The sequence below is a fragment of the Podarcis tiliguerta genome, assembly GCF_965153285.1.
Source record: "Podarcis tiliguerta genome assembly, chromosome: 2".
NCBI lineage: Eukaryota > Metazoa > Chordata > Lepidosauria > Squamata > Lacertidae > Podarcis > Podarcis tiliguerta.
Window position 1 is genome coordinate 24632749 of NC_139535.1, and position 24139 is coordinate 24656887.

At 45.3% G+C, this 24139-nt stretch overlaps 1 protein-coding gene across 2 annotated transcripts in view; it reads right to left on the bottom strand.

Moving 5' to 3' along the window:
• Positions 1-10200: 10200 nt before the first annotated feature.
• PRICKLE2 (prickle planar cell polarity protein 2) overlaps positions 10201-24139 on the bottom strand; it is a 254848-nt gene continuing 240909 nt past the window's right edge. For both annotated transcript variants that reach the window (XM_083424929.1, XM_083424930.1), the window contains one exon: positions 10201-11895. In XM_083424929.1, the coding sequence (XP_083281055.1) occupies positions 11027-11895 (869 nt within the window). In that variant the 3' untranslated portion in view covers positions 10201-11026. The remainder of the gene's footprint in view (positions 11896-24139) is intronic.

Sequence of the window (24139 nt, forward strand, 5' to 3'; positions counted from 1 at the left end):
TATTTCTGGGTTAGCGGAGTCTGTAACCTGAAGCGTCTGTAACCCGAGGTACCACTGTACATACCACCTGAGGATAAGAGGGAAGGGCTTGCAGCATTAACTTTCCAACAGAGTTTGTTCCCCCATTAGGTTTCTAGGTGTGTTCCCAAAGTCATAGCTTTGGATTCAGCACAGAGAGCAAGTCAAGCCTCTGTGCCTCTTCTCAGCCTTGCACAAGGCAAGACTGGCTATTCAGCTTTCTTTCTTTCTTTCTTTCTTTCTTTCTTTCTTTCTTTCTTTCTTTCTTTCTTTCTTCCTTTCTTCCTTCCTTCCTTCCTTCCTTCCTTCCTTCCTTCCTTCCTTCCTTCCTTCCTCCCCGCTCCCACCTCTCTCTCTCACACACACAGAGTCAGAGAGGAAGTGGATAGAAGCTGAGCCCTGTTCCAAAATGCCTCTCCTTTGAGAGCTCTACCATGGCCTGTTCCATACCCCACAAGTGTCTTGAAAAAGAGGGACAATCCATTCTTCTTGGGGAAAGAATGGCAGCCATTTGGTTCATAATTTCATGTTGCAATTCCACCCCCTGGGGAAAAAACCACTTGTTTCAGGGCCATAATCATGTGCCCCCCAAAAGCACTTTTTCGAGGGGGGCAATTGAGGCCTGAAATCATGTGAGATCACGGCAACCCAAATGGCCGCCATCATGCTTCTGCGATAAAGAATGGGAGGATGATGTCTGGGAAGACGGCATCCCAGATTTTGGCTTCCAAGTGTTGGAGGGTGTGCTGTTCTGCTTGTTCCATTAGCCTGACCACACCTCAGGGTTACAACCAAGAATCATAGGGATGAGAGCAAGGAGGAGGAGGCTGGTGTCTGTATGGATGGTGAGTCTTCGCAGAAAAAGCTTCTCGTGCCATACTTGCTTAGCAGGGCTAGGCCTCAGCTGTTATGCCACCCTGATGAAAACAGTGAAGCATCGAGCCAAGCCTTGCTTCAATGCCACTGGCTAGCTACTTCTGAATAGCCAGAGCCGCTTGGGTGCCCAAGACGCTGGCTGCCAGGCAACTCATCACCAGAACAAACACCTTGACAGTCCAAGCTCAGACAGCCCTGTCAATAAGGAAGCTGGCCAGCACGCAGCCTCATTAAATCTCCCCAGCTGCGAACACAAGTCCAGACCTTGTTCCAGCAGCACACTGGCTACCTTGTTCTTCATCACCCCCTCTCCGGCACACATGAAGGGGAAATCAAAACTGAGGGAGCCGGAGGAAGAGAAAGGAGAAAAGGCAGCAGCCCCCCTTTGTCACCAATGGCATGTCATACCCCCAGTGCTTCTGCGGCACACAAAGGGAACTCAAGATCACTCCAGGTTGATTTTTATCACTCCAGGACAATTTAGATGGGCAGATACATCTGGTTCTGAATTACTAATGTAGTTTGGAATCCCTGGAGCATATTTGCATTGGAAGGAGAGGAGAAAATCCTTTGTCACCACCCAAATTATGTCTACCCAAAGATGGGTATTGCAGGGTAAGGAAAAAATAACCTGATCGATAATAATCTTACCCAAGCATTCTCTCTCTCTCTCTCTCTCTCTCTCTCTCTCTCTCTCTCACACACACACACACACACAAACACACACACACACAGATACCATTATGTGAGGAGAAAAGTGAGGCCACACTAGCTAACTCCAAACCCACTGTTGTGTCCTTCCCACCCCACCCACGAATGGGGAGGGGGGGCGTAGGAGGTTTAAAAGGCCATAGGTGTCAAAAGCATCTTGTGGAGGAAAGGGAGGGGGTGACAGAGAGATGGTGGACTTCAGCCGGTGAATCAAATAATTAGAGGCACTTCACATAATGAGTGTATAATGAGAGTCAATGTCGTGCAGTGGTTAGACCTGCTCTGCTATGACCTGGGAGATGAGGGTTCGAATCCCCACTCAGCCTAAAGCTTTGTGGGTGATCTTGGGCCAGTCACAGTCTCTCAGCCTAACCTACCTCACAGGGTTTCTGTGAAGATAAATGAGGGGAAGGGAGAGCAGGGCATGTGACCTTGCGCTCCTGAGAAGAAAGGCGGGGGGGGGGGTATAAATCGAATAAACAGGCAATGGATGCAAGTGAGGGCACCTTGGTCCTGGAGCAGAAGCTGGCGCCCGTTCCCTGACAAGCTTGTGCCGCAGTCTGTATAACAATAATGCTTGCAAGTGTGTTTGTTGCATCCTTATGTTATTTGGTCTCAGGCCCCAATGCCTGAAAACACCCTTGAGAATGTTCCTCAAGAGAGATGCTCTCTTACTCTTCCGACACATGAAATTAACTGCTTCTCTATTGCGTCTCGCCTTCGGCCCAGCCACCTTTTAAGGGAATAAGGAGGAGGAGATTAAGGTCACGATTTCCTGCGACGAGGAACGCTCTGAGGGAAATACCTTTCGAAGGCACACATCTGCCCTTACGCAGGTCGTCCAGAGCGTGGCCTGTGGAGAAAGAGGGATGCAGCAAGCGGGGCCAGATGGCTACAAAGCAGAACACAGCCGGCTGGTGTAGCTCCTTCCATCCATTGTGTCAGAAGCAGTTAATCATAGATGAGCAGGAAGCGTTAACAGTTTCCTCACGTACCTGATAGCAAATGCCTCACAGAGCGGGGGGGGGGGGGGACGGGGACGGGACCAAACAATACATTTTAACTCTTTGCTGCTCTCTTTAGTACCTGTGTTGTCAACTCGCTTGTATGTTGCTTGCGTCCTAGAATCTTCTTCAAGGATTATGTGTTAGAGTTACTGGGTTTCCTTCTTTGAATCACAAAGTTGCAGAGTTGGAAGGGACCACGAGGGTCATCTAGCCCCTGCAATGGAGGAATCTGTTCACCGAACATGTGGCATCAAAACCACAGCCCTTACATTAAGAGTCTCTATCACCTTTGCTATGAAGGTTAGGAATGCAGTGACCAAAAAGTTCTGAATTCAGCTGGGACCCGGGTGTGAGCATGCTGGTGTTTCCACAATGTCAACGTAAAGCGTCGCTCACAATCTGCAATGCTGCAGAACTGAATATTTTGGGTCATGGAAATGATCCCGCCTCAACACCTGTGAGCTTTTGACTCACACAGCAGGTAGTGCTGTGGTCTAAACCACCGAGCCTCTGGGGCTTACCGATCCGAAAGTCGGCGGTTCGAATCTGCTTGACGGGGTGAGCTCCCATTGCCCTGTCCCAGATCCTGCCAACCTGGCAGTTTGAAAGCACACCTATGCATGTAGATAAATAGGTACCAATGCAGTGGGAAGGTAAACGGCGTTTCTGTGCACTCTGGCACTCGTCACGGTGTCCTGCTGTGCCAGAAGCGGTTTGGCCATGCTGCCCACATGATCCAGAAAGCTGTCTGTGGACAAATGCTGGCTCCCTGCCTGAAAGTGAGATGAGTGCCACAACTCCATAGTCGCCTTTGACTGGACCAGGGGTCCTTTACCTTTTACCTCTTCTGTGAATGTGGGTACAATACCCAAACAAGGGGGAGGGGGCGGCATGTTAGAAGGAATGAAGTGGACACTAGATAAACAGGCCATGACATATTTCCTACTGAAAGTGGTGGGGCTCTTATTCTGCTTTTGATATTTATATGCGTTCTTTTATAGCAATCACTCCCCAATTTTGGGAAGAGGAACTGCAGATAAGGCATAGCCATATGTTCCAACTGTTCCAATTTACCAGGAACTGTCTCTATTTTTAGGTATCTGTTCTTGAACATAAGAAAAGCCTGCTGGATCAGGCCAATGACCCATCTAGCCAACCAGATGCCTCTGGGAATATACTGCAAGCAGGATCTGAGCGCAACAGCGCTCTCATCTTCTGTGTTTTCAAGCAGGAGGCAGTGTTGGAACTGGAAAGCCAGCTGCTGGGACCTCCAAGTAGGGAGAATGTTATGGGGCCCAGGTCCTGTTTTTGAGCTTCCTATGAACATTTGGTTGCCCATGGTGAGAGCAGTACGCCGACTGGATAGCTTGATCCAACAGGCTCTTCTTATGTACTTATGCTCTTAGATAATGTGTTTTATCTCAGAGGAATTCAAGGGTTCATCACCAGATCACACGAACCAATAGAAGAGCTCTTCCAGATTGCCTTTCCGTACAGGTCCACCCCAACTATTTCCATTTAAATTCAGATCTCGCCATTTTCATGCAGAGCAACTGTTAGTTGGTTCGTCGATGCTGGCAGCCAGCAGCCAAGATTTCGCACAACTCATTGAGGCAGCTTTCTTCTCCCCAACAAAAAGTGCTCATTGCTCCGATCCTTGGAAGGGCTGGAAAGGCAGAATTACATTAAAAAATAATAATAATACAGTGGTACCTCGGGTTAAGTACTTAATTCATTCCGGAGGTCCGTTCTTAACCTGAAACTGTTCTTAACCTGAAGCACTACTTTAGCTAATGGGGCCTCCTGCTGCCGCCGTGCCGCCGGAGCACAATTTCTGTTCTCATCCTGAAGCAAAGTTCTTAACCTGAAGCACTATTTCTGGGTTAGCGGAGTCTGTAACCTGAAGCGTCTGTAACCCAAGGTACCACTGTACTGCTAAAAAGAAACAGATGTAGCTCAGACGATCCAAACAGGGTTAGGTGTGTTTTGACACAGCCTGGTTTTCAAGGAGAACTTTAAGAGAGGCTCACACACAAAACAGCTAAGAACAGGGCCCGACTCGCACGCTGGAATTTGGCATATTGCTGCAGCATGGGCTCCTGCGCTTGATTTCTTGCAGATGTTGCTCCGAGGCCCTCAAAATGGAAACAGCTGTCATACAGACGAGGAGTAAAGAGCCTTTGCGTTTGGTGCCACACACAGCTTTCTTCTGGCGACTTCACAGATGGCTGTCACTCTGTCCCGAGACTCCACGATGGAGCAACAGCTAATGTTAGGGAACTGCATCTCTCTTCTTGCTCCTCTCCTTATGGGACACGGAATCTCTGTTGCACACAGACCACCCCACATTTCAACTTTCCTATTCTGCAGCCCCCTTTGCGCGCACACCTCCATGCTGATCTATGTCACTGCATCTTTAAGATGAATAGGATCTTAAGAGAAAGCCGGTCAGTTAATGGACTTGCCTAGAAGAGATTAAATGCTGCTGATCATATAATCATAGCATCATTGAGTTAGAAGGAACCCCTTGAGGGTCATCTAGCCCAATACTCTGCAATCCAGGAATCTCAACTAAACCATTCTCAAACCCCCAGGTGTATGCACCCTCACTAAGAGCTTTTTGACAGTGGACTGGTCTTCCTCAGGAGCTTGTGGATTCTTCCTTGGAGGTTTTAAAGCAGAGGTTGGGTGGCCATCTGTCATGGGTGCTTTACCCAAGATTCCTGCATTGTAGGACAAGATGGCCCTTGGGTCCTTTCCAACTCTACCATTCTATGACTCTCTGTTAACAAGACCACAATCTGCAATAACTTTGGCTATTTTAGAGGGAACCTGTGCCTAGGCTATCCCACCCCTCTTTATATAAAAACACTTTACTATCTTGTCTGTTAATATCCTCCCCTACAATGCCAAGTAAAAATGCTTCTGGTTTTTTTTCATAAACGTATATTTCAACATCTTTTTCATCTCATTGTACATCATTTCCCAGAAGCTTTTCACTTTCTTACATTCCCACCACATGTGATAAAAAGATCCTTCTTTTTCTTTACGTTTCCAACATTTGTTACTTATTTTATTCTCGTGCCCATGTTAGTGTCCTTTGCATCATTTAAGTCTGCACTTCCAGGGATTACCACCCCTTGTTTGAAGTTCACTACATTGTTAAGCATTTCCCTGAGAAAATAACACAGAGCCTTACTGGGCAAGTAAACAAAAGCTACAGTTATCAGCTCTCCTTAAAGGTAAAGGGACCCCTGACCATTAGGTCCAGTTGTGACCGACTCTGGGGTTGCGGCGCTCATCTAGCTTTACTGGCTGAGGGAGCCGGCGTACAGCTTCCAGGTCACGTGGCCAGCATGACTAAGCTGCTTCTGGTGAACCAGAGCAGCGCATGGAAATGCCGTTTACCTTCCTGCTGGAGCAGTACCTATTTATCTACTTGCACTTTGTGGGGTGCTTTCGAACTGCTAGGTGGGCAGGAGCTGGGACCGAGCAATGGGAGCTCACCCCGTCATGGGGATTTGAACCACCGACCTTCTGATCAGCAAGTCCTAGGCTCTGTGGTTTAACCCACAGCGCCACCCGTGTCCCTTATTGGCTCTCCTTACAAACTGCCTATTATCATACCTGCCTGCCACCAAGGGACTTTCTTCTGTTATGACATACAGCCATTTTCTTAGCTACGATTATCGCAACTCCCTGCATTTTGATGATCCCAGTGCACTAAATTGCTCTCTCCAAGCCCCTGCAGCCTTTCTATGGTCGGCTTCATCCTCCAGGCAAAGATCCACTTAAGTCCCAGGGGAGAAGCCAGCTACAAGGATGACGTAAAGGCTTCTTCTTCCATTCACATTATCTTCCCCATGCTTTTAATCAATGGACTTATGTGGACTTGATCTCAGGGAAACAGCCAATTGCGCCTAATAGGAGCAGGAAAGATGATATGTGTAGATGGATAATGTGTGCAGGATTAATATATGTGTGTGTGTAATGTGTGTGTGTGTACACACACACACACACACACTATACACACACAGAGAGAGACAAACACTTGTTTAGGTGGTTTTCTGATAAGATGACTTGATAATGATGGCCCACAACTGGCCCACACTCAGGGACTGACTTGCCCTGTCAAAGGTAGCTGCCCTGGCCTTCTGAATTCACTTGACCAGCCAGCCTGTTTGGGCTTCATATAAGCAGCGTTATACATCTTGTTGACCAACCATGGCATCATTACTTGGAAGTCTTACTGTGTTCGGTAGGCTGCACTATATGCTTATCTGGTAGTAGTTCCTGTTGAAACTCAGTAAGACTTACTTCTCAAGAGGCCTGTGCAGAATTGAGCTGTTGGCTTCACGGAATATTAAGATTATATGTAGCCTTTGCCCACACAATAGTATCTGGTGTTGAGCTACCCATGGCATTAGTACATTGATTCCACCTGCCAACTCGCACATTTTAATCTGTTCTTCAGACAGATAAAGGATTCAACATGTTGCCAACTCTTGGTTGCTTCCTTCTTTCTTTGACTGACGCCATTAACATCTAAAATTGCTATAGAAACTTTTAGGAAGTTAAGGGTGGAATCACAGGTATTTGGGGGGTTTCACCAGTGCATCAGAGAGTGACGGTTGTCAAATTCAGCACATGCGTGTTTTTCCTCTCCTTGATGCATTGCCATGAATCTCTACACCTCTCTGGAATATGCTGATTAACACCAGTTAACGATCTGTCCCCAATTAACAATCTGTATGTAATTTCAAGAAGTAATTATATGTAATTATTGGCAATTATGGACTACCGATAAAGGTATTATGCATATGCAACTCCCTCCAAAATACAAACCATTCCTTTGGTTATCTGAAAACGGCACATTAAAGACACCTAAGGGTTTTGCAGCCTAATGCTATGCATGTTTACTCAGAAGCAAGCCCTGTTGAGTTCAACGGGTTTGCTCCCAGGTAAGCAGGCAGAGAATTGCAGCTTTAGAGACAGCGATCCTCAAATCATGTCTGATTGAGTCACACCTTGATAAACTGGATTTTTAAAGATCTTATTCTTAAAATGGTCATTTAAACAACAAATGCATAAAATGTAGTTAGGATATGTACTTGTAGTACAGTTCAATGCAGGCTGCATTTTTCATATAAAATGTTTCATAAATAAAATTTAGTGCTAATAGTAGTAGTACTAGTCTCGTTGCTTTCCAGGAGGTTCAGTCACATTAGTTGCTTTGGGCCTAATATGTACCGTATTTTTCACCCTATAGGACGCACCGGCCCATAGGACACACCTAGTTTTTTGGGGGGGAAATAAAGAAAACAAATTTTATTCCCCCCCCAGCCGCGGGGCTGGGGAGGGGGAAGCCCGAGCTTTTAAAAACACACCTACCGTAGTTTCTAGAGGCGAAAAACAAGGGCAGCAGGCTCCCTAGGCTGCGGATATCTGCCCGAAGCGAGGGGTGCTCTGCTTCAGCGCGCCCCGTGCTCCGGGCAGCAGGCTGCTATCCGCAGCCTAGGGAGCCCTGCGGGAACTCCTGCGGGCTCCCCAGGCTTGATGATAGCTTCTTGAAGCCTGGAGAGCGAGAGGGGTCAGTGTGCACCGACCCCTCTCACTCTCCAAGCTTCAGCGAAAGCCTGCATTCGCCCCTTAGGACGCACACAGATTTCCCCTTCATTTTTGGAGGGGAAAAAGTGCGTCCTATAAGGCAAAAAATACAGTAATATGCCAACTTCTTGGTGCCCGAATACCTTAAAACAAACTTAAGTACTGATTAATTTGACCAGGGCATAAATCAGGGGTGGTTCTTCAGGTGTCGTTGGACTGCCAACCCTTTTCAGCCTCAGCCAGCATGCCCAATGGTCAGGGAAAATGAGATCTGGGGTCGACCAATGTGTGTAGGGACACAGGGTCCACCCCAGCCTAAATAAATCATGCTTATACACTTAGTAAACCATATCTAGGTTTCCCTCCCCTCTAAATTTCCCATTTATGTCTACCATTTCGAATCCATTTAAGGTGTTAACATGGTCATCATGGTTCTGTCCAATAAGTGAAAAGGCAACACAGGAAGTGGCAGTTTGTACAAACCATGGCTAGCTAACAATGTGTGATGGACAAAATGGGATGTTTCCACCTGTGAGCGTAAGTCAAATGATTACTGCAGACTGTACTGCCATTCCCAAGATCCAGGGGTTATGAGGTGAACCTGCAGCCCACACAAGTTCCTTTGGTCTCTTATATGTTATGGACAGCTTTGTGTGCTTAAGTTGCATTGAAATGCATTGGGAACTGTGTTCTTGTGAGATGTCAATGGGGCACATCAGAATGATAGCAGACACTGTGGGTTCTATTCCACTGAGCATAAAATGAGTCAAAAGGAAATAAACATATACCCCCTAATGAGATGACAGCGAATAGAATCTACTGTAAAAAAAACACACACCAATATATTTTCTGTTTGGGCCAATATGTTCATTCATCGAAGCCAAGAAAGTCTTTCTTTTTATACATCACCTTGTTTCTTTTTCTTTCTTTATTTTTTTTGTGTGGAAAAAAAATCATAATTATCACATTCTCCTTATGCACAACAAAAAGATTCTTAGCTGTGCTATGGATACATCTGTATCTGAGATTTCCTTCCAAGTCACTGCTTTCCAATAGGCAAGGCCATCTGTTCCCTCAGCGTTACAAGTACATTGATCCAAGGCCTGTTCCACAGTGGAGCTGGAGCAGGCCCAAAGACCCCATTTCTTAGGTCCAACTGGAGACTCAGGGCTCCCACACCTGTCTGTTTGTTTGTCTGCCCCATTCCACTCACACCAATTTGGGTTTTGCCATCTATTCCCCTTGACTCTTGTTCTAACAGAGCCACCCAGTTCTCCACAGGTGGTGTAAGCTGGCAAGATCCTATTTAGCTGGGGGTCTACTGAAACCCGTTTTACAGCCCTGTAGTAAAAAGTACAACAACCAAAAGGGAAAAAAAAGAAAAAAAGAATTTCCTTCTTTCCCACTGTCTCATCTGAAAACAATATAGAACACATCTGGGTGTCAATCTCCCAATTGTTTAAAGCATACAGAGAAAAAAATCACATCCACCATAGCACACAGTACACTTTGAGCCCTATGTATATAACTACCATGTTGAAGCTGTTGTTGCTTTGTTCTACTTCCAAAGAATGGACGCCATTCTACCCTGAGGATAGGCCCTTCAAACTGCCTTCGTAATGGGTTTGAAGTGTTTATCTCCCAAGGGTAGGCTTTAAGTCTGACATGATTAGGATGTATTCGTTTCATTATGAATTTCAGAAGAAGGCAGTGTTGAAGTTACCTATTGGTAATGAACAGCAGTTAACAAATGCCAGGAAACTAGAGCACCAGAAAACAATTCTATACTCAAAACAAGTTCATGCTGACACCACACAACTGAACCATTTACAACTGTTTTGGTCTATCCTCCCAAAAGTAGCTGAATTTTTTTTTTTAAGCGACTCCAGCCCTCTCCAAATAGATGTAAACTTCCTTCTTAGACCTGGGTTCTTTTTCCAAACATTTGGTGGTTATGGGTTTTTCTTAAATGTCGTTGGAAAAACAGCAACGTATTTTTTTTTATTATTTCGTTTCGGTAACAGACGCCTGTATTTGTTTTACAGAATAACATAAAATGCAAGTGTTAGTAGATTATTATTATTATTATTATTATTATTTAAAAGCAACCCTGTAGGCCTCCGCAAGAGCTAATGAATTTATAAGAGGCTCTTTTGCTTTTAGAGCAGGTGAAGAAAGGAAAGCCTTGCTGATCCAGAAAAAATAATCTGATGGCAAAAGAGAAAAGGTTCTGAAATTCTGTTCGTTTAGCTCTAGCTGAAAAGCATGATGGATACGCATGAGTTTCCCAGGGACTCCTAAGATACAGAAATTCCTCTGATATTACAAAATACAAAAATATTTTTCTCCAAACTCTCATTTTCTTTGCATTTACAGAACAATAATGGAAATAACTTACACAATCTGGCAGAAGAATGGCCAAAAGCAGGTGATGAAAAATGAAAAATCAAGAGAGAGAAAATTAACTAGAAGCTAACTGCTGGTTATAGAAAACAATGGCAACTTAAAAGATGAGGGTGAACTGTGTATTAAGTGGGTGGCAGCTACTTGTGGGAAGGAGGTAAATTTGTGACGATTACATGCTAAAATAAATTTTATCCCTCCCTCCGTCCCCAAAATAAAATGTGCAAAACATATTCACCATGCCAACGATTATGACTATTTATAGACCCTTTGTCTATGACCTCCTCATTACAGCTCCCAGCTCGCCAGGTATTTCCCTTACAATGAAAAGCACTTTTAAGACCTACAACAGTGCAAGTTGATGAAGTAGTTACATTCTCCAACACTGTGCTTGGGCAACGCGGTTATGCTATGATGCAGTTTTTGCTCTTTTGCCTTTTCCGGCTGTGCAACTGTCCTCGACCACCTAGCGTGGAAGACTTCGGCATGCTGTAGGAGCCGTATTTGTGAAGGAGCTCTTCGCCGGTGACGTACTGGAGGCGGCTGGGTTGCGGGATCGGTTCCCCGAGGAAGTAGCCTTCGTTGTCAGATTCGGAGGAGGAGGAGCACGTCGAGCACCAGTCGTATTCAGCAAAGTAGGGTCCCCACCTTTCGCTAAAGTGGTTCTGCAAAGCAAGGTCCGATACGGTCCTAGGACACTGGCCGTACAGATTTCTCCGTGCGCCCTGCTCTGCCGTCTCTCGGCAACTTCTCTGCTGCAAGAACTGGTCGTAGTCTTCCCTGGCTCGCAGAGAGGGCCTTTCTTTCAACTTGTAGCTCTGCTCGCTGGCGAGGTGAAGGGCGTTGTCTGAGCGGGACCGCCTGGACCGCCGGGGCCTGTGGGGGCGATACCGCCGGTCGTCATCGCGGAGATTAGTTCGTCTTGGGGTGCGCTCGCTCATGGGGGGATGCCGGGCACCTTCCTGCCCAGCCAATTTGTTCCCTGGCATCCCACCGTCATAGTCAAAGCTCTGGTGCATCCTTCCGCGGGACGGTGTGTCCCTGTACCCAATGGGGTTAGTGAGGTCGTGCAGGTTGGCTTCCATATCTTGGTACTGTTGAACGGAAAGTAGGCTCCGGACAGACTCGGCACTCCTGAACTGGACGGAGGAATTCAGGGTCCCCATGTTGCTCAGCTTCTCAGAGACATTCATTCCAGAATCTTTGCTTAGATCAGGCATGGAAAATCGAGAGAGATGCTCTTGCCGCTTGGCCCCACCATCCGCAGAGAGTCCTTTTGGAAACAAGGGGGAGGGGAAAGAAAAAGAATTAAAGACTGCAGTTTCTGTTCATTTCTTCAATGGTATTGGACTGCAAACATGGCTATTTGACCTGTGATGCTGTATCTCTACAAAGGCAGTGTAACTGTGTATATGTAATACATTACTGAGGACGCGGGTGGTGCTGTGGGTTAAACCACAGAGCCTAGGAGTTGCCGATTGGAAGGTCGGCGGTTCGAATCCCCGCAACGGGGTGACATCCCATTGATCAGTCCCAGCTCCTGCCAACCTAGAAGTTCGAAAGCACATCAAAGTGCAAGTAGATAAATAGGTACTGCTCTGGCAGGAAGGTAAACGGCATTTCCGTGCGCTGCTCTGGTTTGCCAGAAGCGGCTTAGTCATGCTGGCCACATGACTGGGAAGCTGTATGCCGGCTCCCTTGGCCAATAAAGTGAGATGAGCGCCGCAACCCTAGAGTCAGTCACAACTGGAGCTAATGGTCAGGGGTACCTTTACCTTTACCTAATACATTACTGAGTGTTTTTCATTACTTAGACGGTACAAAGGATGGGGACTGGTATGATGGGACAGGGGCTACTGGGTGACTATCCCCATTGAGCTCCATCAAAGGAGGTGTATTTAGGTAGTCTGCACTTCGTGCCAATCCCTTGATTCCATTGCTGCCTTAGACAGCTGCTGGAAAGGGCAAGGAAACCCTCCTCCTCCTCAGACAGCCATCAGCAATGGCAGACTCTAGGTACTCTCTATTCCATGTCATTGGCCACTCTTACCATGGCTGTATCTAAATGTTCATTTGCTATTGCTTTCTGTTTGCATTTTCATGCATTTCCCCCCAGCTACTACACATTATTCAGGCCATACGTGAAGATGCTAAAACCAAAATGAATTTTTTGCAGCAATCTGAAAATTCAAAATATGAATGAGATTCTTCCTTCCAAAAAAACTATGCCATAGATAAGTAACTTTTGGAATGGACAGCAACATTATACTAAAAATGACCAACATGTCTCCTTATTCATCAGAATGCACCCAACAGTCGCTTCAGAGCTGAGTAATTGAAAGCTACTGAAAATAATTTGTTCCTTCATTCACTCAGTTGAATTTTGCATCATCCAAACAGAAGCAGAGCCCTGACAACAGTTAGCCTTACCACAAGCCCAAATCTACCACCATACTATAAAATTAATTCTTAACTTAAAATAACTAACTTTTATGTAAACATAACTATGCTGTTTAACATCTACACAAAACCATTAAGTGGGGTTATGTGGAGTTTTGGAGTACGTTGTCAGCAATATGCTTATGACACAGAACTCTACTTTTTTTTTTTTTTTTACATCTGCAGTTGAGACAGTGGAAGTGCTCGACCAATGTCTTGCCTCAGTAATGGACTGGATGAGAGCCAACAAACTGAAGCTCAATCCAGATAAGACTGAGACAGTGTTAGTGGGTAATTCCCTAGACCAGATGGGTGGGAGATTGCCTGCTCTTGATGGGGTTACACTTCCTCTGAAGGAGCAGGTTTGTAGCCTGGGGGATACTCCTGGATCCTCTGTTGTCACTTGAGGCCCAGGTGTCCTCAGTAGCATGAGGTGTCTATCATCAGTTTTGGCTGGTGGCCCAGATGCACCCCTATCTGGACAGGGATAGCTGAACTTCTGTTGTCTATGCTCTGATAACCTCTAGGTTAGATTATTGCAGTGTGTTATACATTGGGCAGTCCTGAAGAGGGTTTGGAAACTTCAGCTAGTGCAGAATTCGGTGGTCAGGTTGCTCAACGGAGCAAGACAGTTTAAGCATATTACACTGATCCTGGCCTGACTGCACTGCCAATTAGTTTCTGGGCCCAATTCAAAGTGCTGGTTTTGACCTGTAAAGCCTTAACTGGTTCAGGACTGCAATACCTCAATGACCAACTCTCCCCATAGGAACCAACTTGGACCCTGCAATCATCATCTGAGGCCCGTCTTTGCGTTCCTCCTTCATGAGAGGTCGGGAAGGCAACAACAAGAGAACAAGCCTTTTCTGTGATGGATCCCTGTTTGTGGAATGCTCTCCTCAGGAAGGCTTACTTGGTGCCTTCATTTACATATCTTTAGGCACCAGGCGAAAACATTTCTTTATAATTAGGCCCTTGGCTGATTGACATTTTATGGCTTTTTAAATGTGACGGGGGGGGGGGGTTATTTATTTATTTATTGGTTTTATTTTCTTATGTATTTTGTATTCTCATCCTGCATTTTTCTGTTGTGAACCACCCTGGGATCTTCAGCTGAAAGGCAGTATACAAATTTTGATGATGATGATAATGTTCTTTGAGTATCCATGCACAAATTGAAAATTTCCGAAAGCAGTGTGAGAATTTTCATATGCAAATGTAAAGATTGGTCAATGGGAGTGATAATATTTCCTCAGGTTTTACCTCACATAGATACATATGTAACCTTCTGGTCAGATGTGATGTGAGAAGAAATAAGTGATTTTCAAAAGGAAATAATATATTTCCTTACTGTGAAGAAGATTCAAGCAGCAATAGCCATTAGTTTGCCTGTTGCTTTTGCTATATCTGCAAAATTCATCTTAAGGATTAAAAATACAGGATCCTGTCGGAATTTTAAACCATCTAATCCATTTTAAGTGTGCAGTGTTCACTTTATAAAAGCAATCAGAGCTTTCTGGTGACTCATGATGGAAAACAGAAATAGGAAGCTTCTAGAACAGGTGTGTGGGTGTGTCATATGGTCCATGTGATGCACTCAGTCTTCAATATGTTTTCTGTAAGTCCACAGTTTGGTCAAGTTTGTCAGATTCTCTCTTTCAACCTTTTTATGGTTTGCAGCTATCGTGCTTTGGAAGACAAGCTTGAAAATCTGCTTAAGAAGAAAGAATAGGTTTCAAAAGCCTCTGAATTGCTAGTCCCCCCCCCCTTCCTTTCAACCACTGTGATGAAACTTGTTCTTGGCTACAGCAGCAAAGTCTGAATGAATGGCTTTGAAAGGTTACTGCATGTATGACTGTGTGAGGGATTTGAGAATGGTAATATCAGCACATCTGGAGTTATTGGAGATATTGACTAAATCAGCCTTAGATCCCAATATGTTGGGTGGTATTTAGCTTTCTATTCATTTTACAAGCAAAAGGCTTGACCTTTATATACTAGTTCTATATTTGTACCATAGGAAGGATTTATGCCCCACCCCAACTAATTGCAAGTCATTTGGAGCATGAAGATCCACTGTAAAATTCTTGCCATAATGCGTACCTGACCTGAGAACAGGCACAAGTACAAGTCCATACCATATTCGGATTTTTCACCATGGAAACTGGAAGTTGAAAAGAGGCCTTTTGTATAATATGTGTGTGATACGAAGAGGAGCAGTTTTGTTCCTGTCCAGGAGAGGGCAGTAGTGCACAGGCACACGAGGGACAAGGCATGATCCACTCTAGCAATGTTTGTGCAATACTTGTGGCGATAAACGTGAAAACGCCATGCCAACACACAGTAATCACAGGTCTGGCCTATTAAATACCTAACGGGCTGCCATCTGAAAGATGTGAGATCAAACCTCTGTTCACTTGGGTAGCCAGTGGGTGACCTTGGCTTGATCCCACAGTTTCCGGCTTCCGTTTCTCAACCTATAGCCCTCGTGGAATGGAAATTCATCCTACAGGTCTTGGAGGAATTGCTTTGTGGCAAGGGAAGAAGGAAGAAAGGGTTGGGGACAACCTTTACACTTCTTGTTTCCGAAGCTGTGGAACCCAGTAGGTGATTGCTGTGATTCTTTGATATCATAGAAGATATTAGGGAGGTCCTGCTGCCACCACACACAAAATGGTGGTGGTGAAAAATAGTACTATAGTGGCAAATGGTACTATGGGAATATATGGCAATTAAGCACTGTTTGGGGATATTGTCAGGACAAGATAGAGCAGCTTCTGGCTCACAATTCTGTGCTTTTAGATAGGCTTTTATAAGAATTGGGTGAGCTCCTATATGTGGGACTACTGGGCCACATCAGCACCATATAATCAAAGCATTATTAATCCACTTTAACAATCATGGCTTCACCCAAAGCATCCTGGGACCATCCCCTCACAACGCTGTAATTCCCAGAGTCCCCTGGGAAAATGGATATATGTTAAACCACTCTGGAAAAATGTAGCACTATGAGAAGAATGAGGGTTTCCTAACAACTCTCCACATTATTAACAAACAATAGTTCCCAGAATGCTTTGTGGGAAGCTGTGACTGTTCATGTGGTAGAGTGGTGCTTTAAATGCAAGGATGTGGCCTTACTTTGAGGTGAGCCACCCACACAACATTAGCAGAGCTGAAGCCATGAAGAAGAAATGTTATGTTACACAGACAAGTTCTCCCTTGAAAAAGGCCAATCCCTTTAAAAAGCAGAAAATAGTGTTCGAGAAACGATCCAAAAAGACCTTTTCACTTTGAGATAGCTGCATAAATATTAATTAGGCATTGTTTTGGTCATAAATTGCAGGGCTGTCAACCAAGATCTTTTAGCTGATTAACTGTTTGGCTTTTAACTGATTAAATTTGCATATATTACATTCTGCAACATCTCAATAATAATAAAAAAAAAGCCCCTTTCCCTTGAGGATCCTGAAATAAGGTGACAGTTTCTCTCCATGAGATAACATTTTAAAGAGAGAGGGCGTGACTCTTCCATTAGCCTGAGCTGACATGGCCCATGGCCACAGGGGTGATGGGAACTGCAATCCAGCAACATCTGGAGGGCCAGAGCACTGGCTTCAAAATTTCTACCTTCCAGTAACCTTCTCCGCACTGTTTTGTTTGCTGAGCAATCCTTGTCTGTTTCCTCTCCACTGCAAACCTCTGTTGCCTTGCAGTAGTTTTGCCTGCACTGAGCAGGCACTCCAACACCTCAGCAACACACTCCCTGCTGCCCTAGTCGGTTGGCATTCTTCAGCTGTGATTTTAACCACACCTACTTGTTAATAATAGCAGAGCCAAGAGCTACATGTAAGCTTGTTCATTACATCAGCAGTACTGAAATCTTTCAACAAAGCATTGATGTAGCTGGGAGTTTTCATTGTCTGAACTCGGTAATCCTTTTTACCCCCCCCCCCTCGTTTTGGAGAATAAACAGAATCCGTTCGACAAAGCGAGTGTCTTATGTGACTTAACTAGCATGCTTTCAAATTCTGCAATTAAAGCTTTAGTTGACTAATCCCACCCAGTGACTGACTGAAACTTGCAGCCCCGTGCAGCTAAAGTTTGGGTTTTCAGGTCCAAGCCAAATTCTCGCACGAGTCTGGAACCTTTGGGGAACTCTGTGCTCGACGGTGTCAGCAATTTTTAGGCTGGCCCTTTGAAAGAGGAACCTGTGGTGAGATGTTCCAGTCAGCCATTTGCCTTTCTCCCTGGAGGGTAATATGGCAACATGGAATGGAGGTCAGCTTGAGCATAAAGCTGGCGCTAGAGAGAATAGAAACTATTAAATACGGCTTTAAAACAGGCCAGCTGAAAGGAACTTCCACTTACAAAGGGAGTTTATCTGTTCATGATTTTGGCTGGCGATAGCATGTCCATCTTGCAAATCTCTCTGGCCTCTGTTGGAAACAGAATCCTGGCCCTCAGCCTGAGAATTCTTGTGTTCTTCAGACAAGCTGCCATAGCAATCCTGTGTCACCTTCCTTCTCTCCTCTACCCTGCAATGTCTTGCCACCCCATTACTGAAGACGCTAAGTGTTAAGTTGTGGGTGAACATATCAGACGACACAGTGATTCTTCAAACAGCTCTTCTTTATTCACAGGCCAGAACAGAACTGAACTGAAGGGTTCAGTCAGCCTGCTTATATAGAGCTCCAGTACAACGTAACTGTAACAATTTTCTAAAACTATCCAATCACTGAACGTCACTTTCGATCCCTTATTTGCATAACTATCTACAGTATCCCCCTGCTGGCCCAGGGTGAGAACTTCAGTACATAACACCAAGTGTGTTTGGGATTGGGTCTGGTAAGGGCCCGGATGGTTAAAATGCATGCCATCTTGGGATCCATGATGGATGAAAAGCAGGGTGTATAATGTGAGAAACTAAATGCACGGAAACTTATGATGTGGGGAGAGGAAGGAATGAAAGGCATTGGTAGGGCATGTGCCTTGCATGAAGGACAGTTCCAGGTTCAATGGCTGGCATCTGTGATTAAAAGGATTAGATTGTGGGTGGTGTGGAAATATATCAAAGACTATGAAGTGCTGTCGCCAGCTATTGATATTGGGCCAGATCAGCCTTCCCTAACTTTGGGTCCCATCAACACCCGGCAGCATGGCCAATGGTCAGTGATGATAGGATTTGCAGCCCAACGATATCTGGAGACTCAGGCTGGACAAACAGTGTGACCTTGTAGTCAGAGGCCCCCTCTTGTCCCTGCTTCTCCACAACACTGGCTGCTACTGATGAGAGAACTCCAGTGGAAATGGAACAGGGAGCAGAAATTGCTGAAGTTTGCATGTTTGTCTCACATCAAGTTGGAACTCAGGCAAGCAACTCAAGCAAATCTTTTTTGTTTTTTAAGTCCACAAGTGATGCAGAATCAATGACTTCTTTTTACATAACTCTGACATTTCCTTTACACCAAGATGAATGCTATGTTGCATTAATTATTAGGCGTAAGACAAATAGCTTGGCGGAAACCGAACTGCAGCGGAATGGAGAAAGCGCTGCCTGTGACGAACGCAGGCTGGAATGGAAATTGCTGCCTTCTTATACCCCCAGCTGCTGGAGATGGAGGAAATGTACAACGCAAGGATCGGCGTGTCACAGATTGCTATTATTGCACACTATGGGGAAGGGGAGGAGGAGGCAACTTGACATGAGGTTGCCATTTTTGATGGCAGCCCCTTGTTTCTTCCTAACATCTAGTTCCAACCTTAATCACCAACCAGACCTCCTCAGGAAGAAAGGCAGACAGTCAGTCTGCTCGCTCATTAGCTCTTCCCGTCTTCTCCCTCCCCTTGCAGTTCCGGAGAAAAATCAGTTCTGTGAAAAGTTCCTGCAGTCAAGCAGCGCAGAGGTCAGGACTTGGAAGGACTGACTGTTAGTGCAGGATCTCCCACAGAAGAAAGCAAAGCGCCCGTCCCAGAATGTGTACTGAAATATACCCAGAACTGGGTCAATGTCCCTCTCTGCAGCTTTCTATAGCTCTCTCCCTCTCTCTCCCCTAACCCCCCGGAAACAGACACATGGGATTCTCTGATTACTGGAGGGTTGGATTTGATTCTGGCAGCGATGTGAAACGCCTAGGCTGTCAGGATGACAGAGCTCAGAAACTATTTCAATTAGAAAAAGAATCCCTCCCCCCAGGCCCCCCCCCCATGCCTTCAAAATCAAACACAGAAATGTTTATTTTGGCACTTGTTCTTTTTGTCTTTTGTCCCATTCCAACAAGCTTTCTGAACAAACTCATTTGCAGATTCTTCATCATTCGCCCTGAACCCAAGACATGCATCCCTGTCTGCAAATCCAGTTTATGGACTTTGCGAACTACATACGGGGGAAGCGGGGAGGGAAAGATAATGCAGCTCTCTATGTGTTTCTGCAAATATCATTTTCTAGATACTGGGTTTTGGCATCCGACTTTGTCAGGACCGTTTTATTAAGATCAAATGCTAGTAAGTCATAAGATCTCGGCATGACAGCGGCCTCTGGCTCCTTGTTCCTGATAGAAAAGGCAGCTGAATGAGGAAGATGCAAAATTCTCCTGAGAACGGCTGGGGTTGGAGGGGCATGTAAGGGGCAAAATGTTTTGCTTCCAGGCACCATCACCAGAACATGGCACAATAACTGTCTCTCTGTATGGGCAGGAACCCTGCAATTGTTTAAGGTGCTGGTTTTAACCTTTAAAGCCCTATACGGCCTAGGACCCTCGTACCTGCGGGACCGCCTCTCCTGGTATGCCCCACAGAGAAATCTACGGTCTGCAAATAAAAACATCCTGAAGGTCCCAGGCCTCAGAGAGGTTAGGCTGGCCTCAACTAGAGCCAGGGCTTTCTCGGCTGTGGCTCCAATCTGGTGGAACGCTCTGTCACAAGAGACTAGGGCCCTGCGGGACTTGACATCTTTCCGCAGGGCCTGTAAGACAGAGCTGTTCCACCAGGCCTTTGGTCAGGGCGCAGCCTGACCCCCTCCTCTGGCAATCTGCACAGGGTCCTGCTTGCTGGTTGCCATCAATTTGTTTCTGATTGATTTTATGGTGAAAAGTTTTTAGAATGTTGGATTGTTTTTATTGTTGTTAGCCGCCCTGAGCCCAGCTTTGGCTGGGGAGGGCGGGGTATAAATAAAATTTATTATTATTATTATTATTATTATTATTCTGCATAGCACCAAACACACATTGTCAACACCAACCTAGAGCAATGGTCGACTGATTACCTTCACACACACAAAGTACTTCATTGTCTCTTGAGATGGATGGATGCCAACAACACAAACCAATGTCATAAGAACCCCAAGTTGTAGATCACATTTACTTTCCATTTGGCTTCAAAACGAATGGTTAAAACAGGAAAGTTGCCATGCCACCCAATTTTGCCAATGAAGGAACTGAAACTAGTTGAAACTAGGTGGCAGCAACTTTCTCAAACCCTCCTAGCTAGGCTGTCTTCAACACAGTTGAAAAATATAAAAAATAATAATAAATGTCCAGTAGCACCTTAGAGACCAACTAAGTTTGTTCTGGGTATAAGCTTTCGTGTGCATGCACACTTCTTCATATACCTTCTGCGGGGATGGCATTTGCAACCGGATATAGCAGAATCTTGCAAGGTGCCACGATTCTCAGTTGCAAATTGCTGGTCTTGGCCAGGGGTCCTCAAATTATAGCTCGTGGGCCGAATCCGGCCTGCCAGGGTTCTGAACCCGCCCTGCCCAGAAACTGCTGAACCCGCCGCTGTCTAATGGGCCTATGGCCCTCCTCTCCCAGCCTGCCTGCCTCCATCGCCCCCCTCCCCAAACATCCGCTGCCCAGGACAGGGAGAGATTTACATGCATGATATACATGCCGAAGGCCGCTTTTGCATTTCATGAACTCAGGCGGAGGCGCTTTGCTGCATTTCTGTTGCCATCTGGGCATTTCCTTCTTTGCCAGGGTCTCCGTTAACCCCCTTCTCGCCATTCTTGGCACCGCCACAAGTGCTTCCAACCTCTCTTCACACCCCCTCACCCAAATCCCTTTTTCTTAGTTTCACCCCACAGGTGCACCACAAATCCGGCACAACACACCCCACCAGTGCCGGATGTACGTATAAGCTGAACAATAGCTTAGGGCCCCACTCTCTTGGAGGCCCCCTAAAAAAAATTAAAGAAAAAAATATATGTGCAGTGTGCATAGGAATTAGTTCATATTTTTTTTCAAATATAGTCTGACCCCCAACAGTGTCTGAGGGACAGTGAACTGGCTCCCTGTTTAAAAAGTTTGAGGATCATGGCAGCTTGCAAACCCTAACTCCGCTCAGCTCAGTCACAAAAAAAGATGGCGGAAAAAGTCAAACTCTGTTTTAATGGCTTGTTTTGCCTCTACCTGGTTTTAGCCAGCTCAGCCAGCCAGTATTCCCACTCCTAAACAGAGTTTGGATCTGGCATACTTAAGCCATCATAAATGCTGCTGGCTTACTATATTTTGGATTGCTGCTTTAGTTATTACTATAGTGAGTCCCTGCACTGGCTTTTATTATTAAAACACACACACACACAAAGCACCCCTAGCTTTTATTAGCTTTGTTAGTTGTCATCCAACTTTCCAACTTGAGTAAAATTACTAAAATTACTTTACTAAAATTAAGTTTTCCTAAAATCTTACAAACATGCTATCATAGCACAGTCTTGTTAAGTCTGAAGCATGCTGGGAGAGGTGTTTTTTGACATACGAACATCTAAAAATATCTGACAACACAGAGCTTCATCTTCCCAAAAGAAAATGTACTTTTAATTTCCCTCCTGTAATTCTGGCTTGGCCCAGAGAGTCCACATTTATTTTGAAGTCAGCCTTGGCAAAGACAGGAGCTTTTGGCTGGTTTAGAGTTTGCTGAATGAGTAGATTATGTCATTAGTGCCTTCACAAGGAGGTGTACTCTGGGATACTGGGTGGACTTCAGAGAACTGCGGACAGGATGGGTTTGTGCATGCAGTGGCGTAGCGTGGGTTATCAGCACCCGGGGCAAGGCAAGTAATTTGCGCCCCCTAACCCGTGGATTTGCGCCCCCTAACCCTAACCCCCAGATGTTGCGCCCGGTGCCTCCGGCCCCCCCTGCACCCCCCACGCTACGCCACTGTGTGCATGACACTAAAGATGTCAACCAGTTATAAGACTTCTATTATTTTCATTTAACCAGCCCATTACAGGATTCAGTCTAAATAAATTTGCATTCAGCCAAACAGATTGGGGTTGGGTTATTTTATTTTATTTTTTAAAACAGATATTTACATGAGTGTAAGATAAATTAAGAAAGGCAAATTGGGCCGACTAGAATGAAGCAACACTCTTAGGGGAATGGGGTATCACCTGATCTGGCCCACCCATTGTTAAGAGTGGCCATATTTTCTGTTTTCATGCATTTCACAGTAATGCTCTAGAACCAACCTAGCATAACAACTGCGGGCAAATCTAAATTACATTTCCAGCCACATGGATTGCCAATTTAATCAACTATAGATTAACTTGATTCGTTTATTGATTAAAGGTTGCAGCCCAACTTGTGTCTGAACTATCTGGAACTTGTGCAAAGCAAGCAGAACTTTTAGAATTAGCAGAAGAGTTCCAGTTTTTGATTCAACCACCAACTCCATCAAGCTGGACTGACATGAAACCACCATTTGACTCACACTCTGCAGTCGTAAAATGTTCAAAACCCTTTCTGAGACCTGTGGAGCATGTTTCCCTGAGATTTCTCATTTCCAGCATTAAAAGCAAATGGAGCAAGCAAGAATTCAGATTTCCACAAAGACGATCACTTGGCCAGATGGCACAGGACACAGCAATCTTCTAAACAGCCGCTTAACCTTTGGGAGCCCATGGCCATACCCCTAATTATGGATTTCACTGCTCCTGAGTTAAATTCTATATTATAGCCTGGTATAGGATAAAATTCAGGGGTCAGCAAACTTTTTCAGCAGGGGGCCGGTCCACTGTTCCTCAGACCTTGTGTGGGGGCAGACTATATTTTGGAGAGAGAAAATAATAATGAACAAATTCCTATGCCTCACAAATAACCCAGAGATGCATTTTAAATAAAAGGACACATTCTACTCATGTAAAAACCATGCTGATTCCTGGACCATCCGTGGGCCAGATTTAGAAGGCGATTGGGCTGGATCTGGCCCCTGGGCCTTAGTTTGCCTACCCATGGGATAAATCCATACAATATACTTCTGAGGCACATTTGACCCAAGCAGATTTCCTAGTAATTGTAGGTTGCTTTTTGATTGCAAATCTGCCCCAGCCCTACCAGCCTACAGAAAGCCAGAAGATGCAGTCACTGTGAATGGCTTCCCTCCTGCCTTTGTTTCCTTCAGCATCACAGTGAAAGTAGTATTAGGGGATGAAATATCTCTACTCCTATTTGCATCTCCTCTTTAGTTTCAAGCTGCCAAATTAGGTTGCCTTATTTGTGTTGTTTCATACAATATCGTATGGATTCGTTTTTGTTGGGATTTACCTTGCAGACATGATAATTTTTCATTGTTGCTAATATTCGTTTGTTATTTTGTGAGCCAATTCCATGAGAAAGTGGCATACAAATAAACGAGTGAACTGGGAAGTCTCACAAGTCTCTAATAAAAAGAGGCTACAAGAGCTCTCCTGGATCAGATCAAAGGTTCATCTAGTCTAGCATCCTATATCCCAGGAGGTGCAACCAAATGTCTCCAAGAATCCTATAAGAAGACCATGAAGCCATAGCTGTATCCTCGCTGTGGTCCAGAGCAGCTATACAGTGACAGTTTTGCAGGCAACAGACGACCAGAGAAGGACTTTCTTCAAGAAGGCTCTTTCCACCATCCCAGCCAGTGTGGTGTAGTGATTAAGAGCGGTGGGCTCCTAATCCGGGGAACCGAGTTCGCGTCTCTGCTCCTCCACATGCAGCTGCTGGGTGACCTTGGGCCAGTCACACTTCTTTGAAGTCTCTCAGCCCCACTCACCTCACAGAGTGTTTGTTGTGGGGGAGGAAGGGAAAGGAGAATGTTAGCCGCTTTG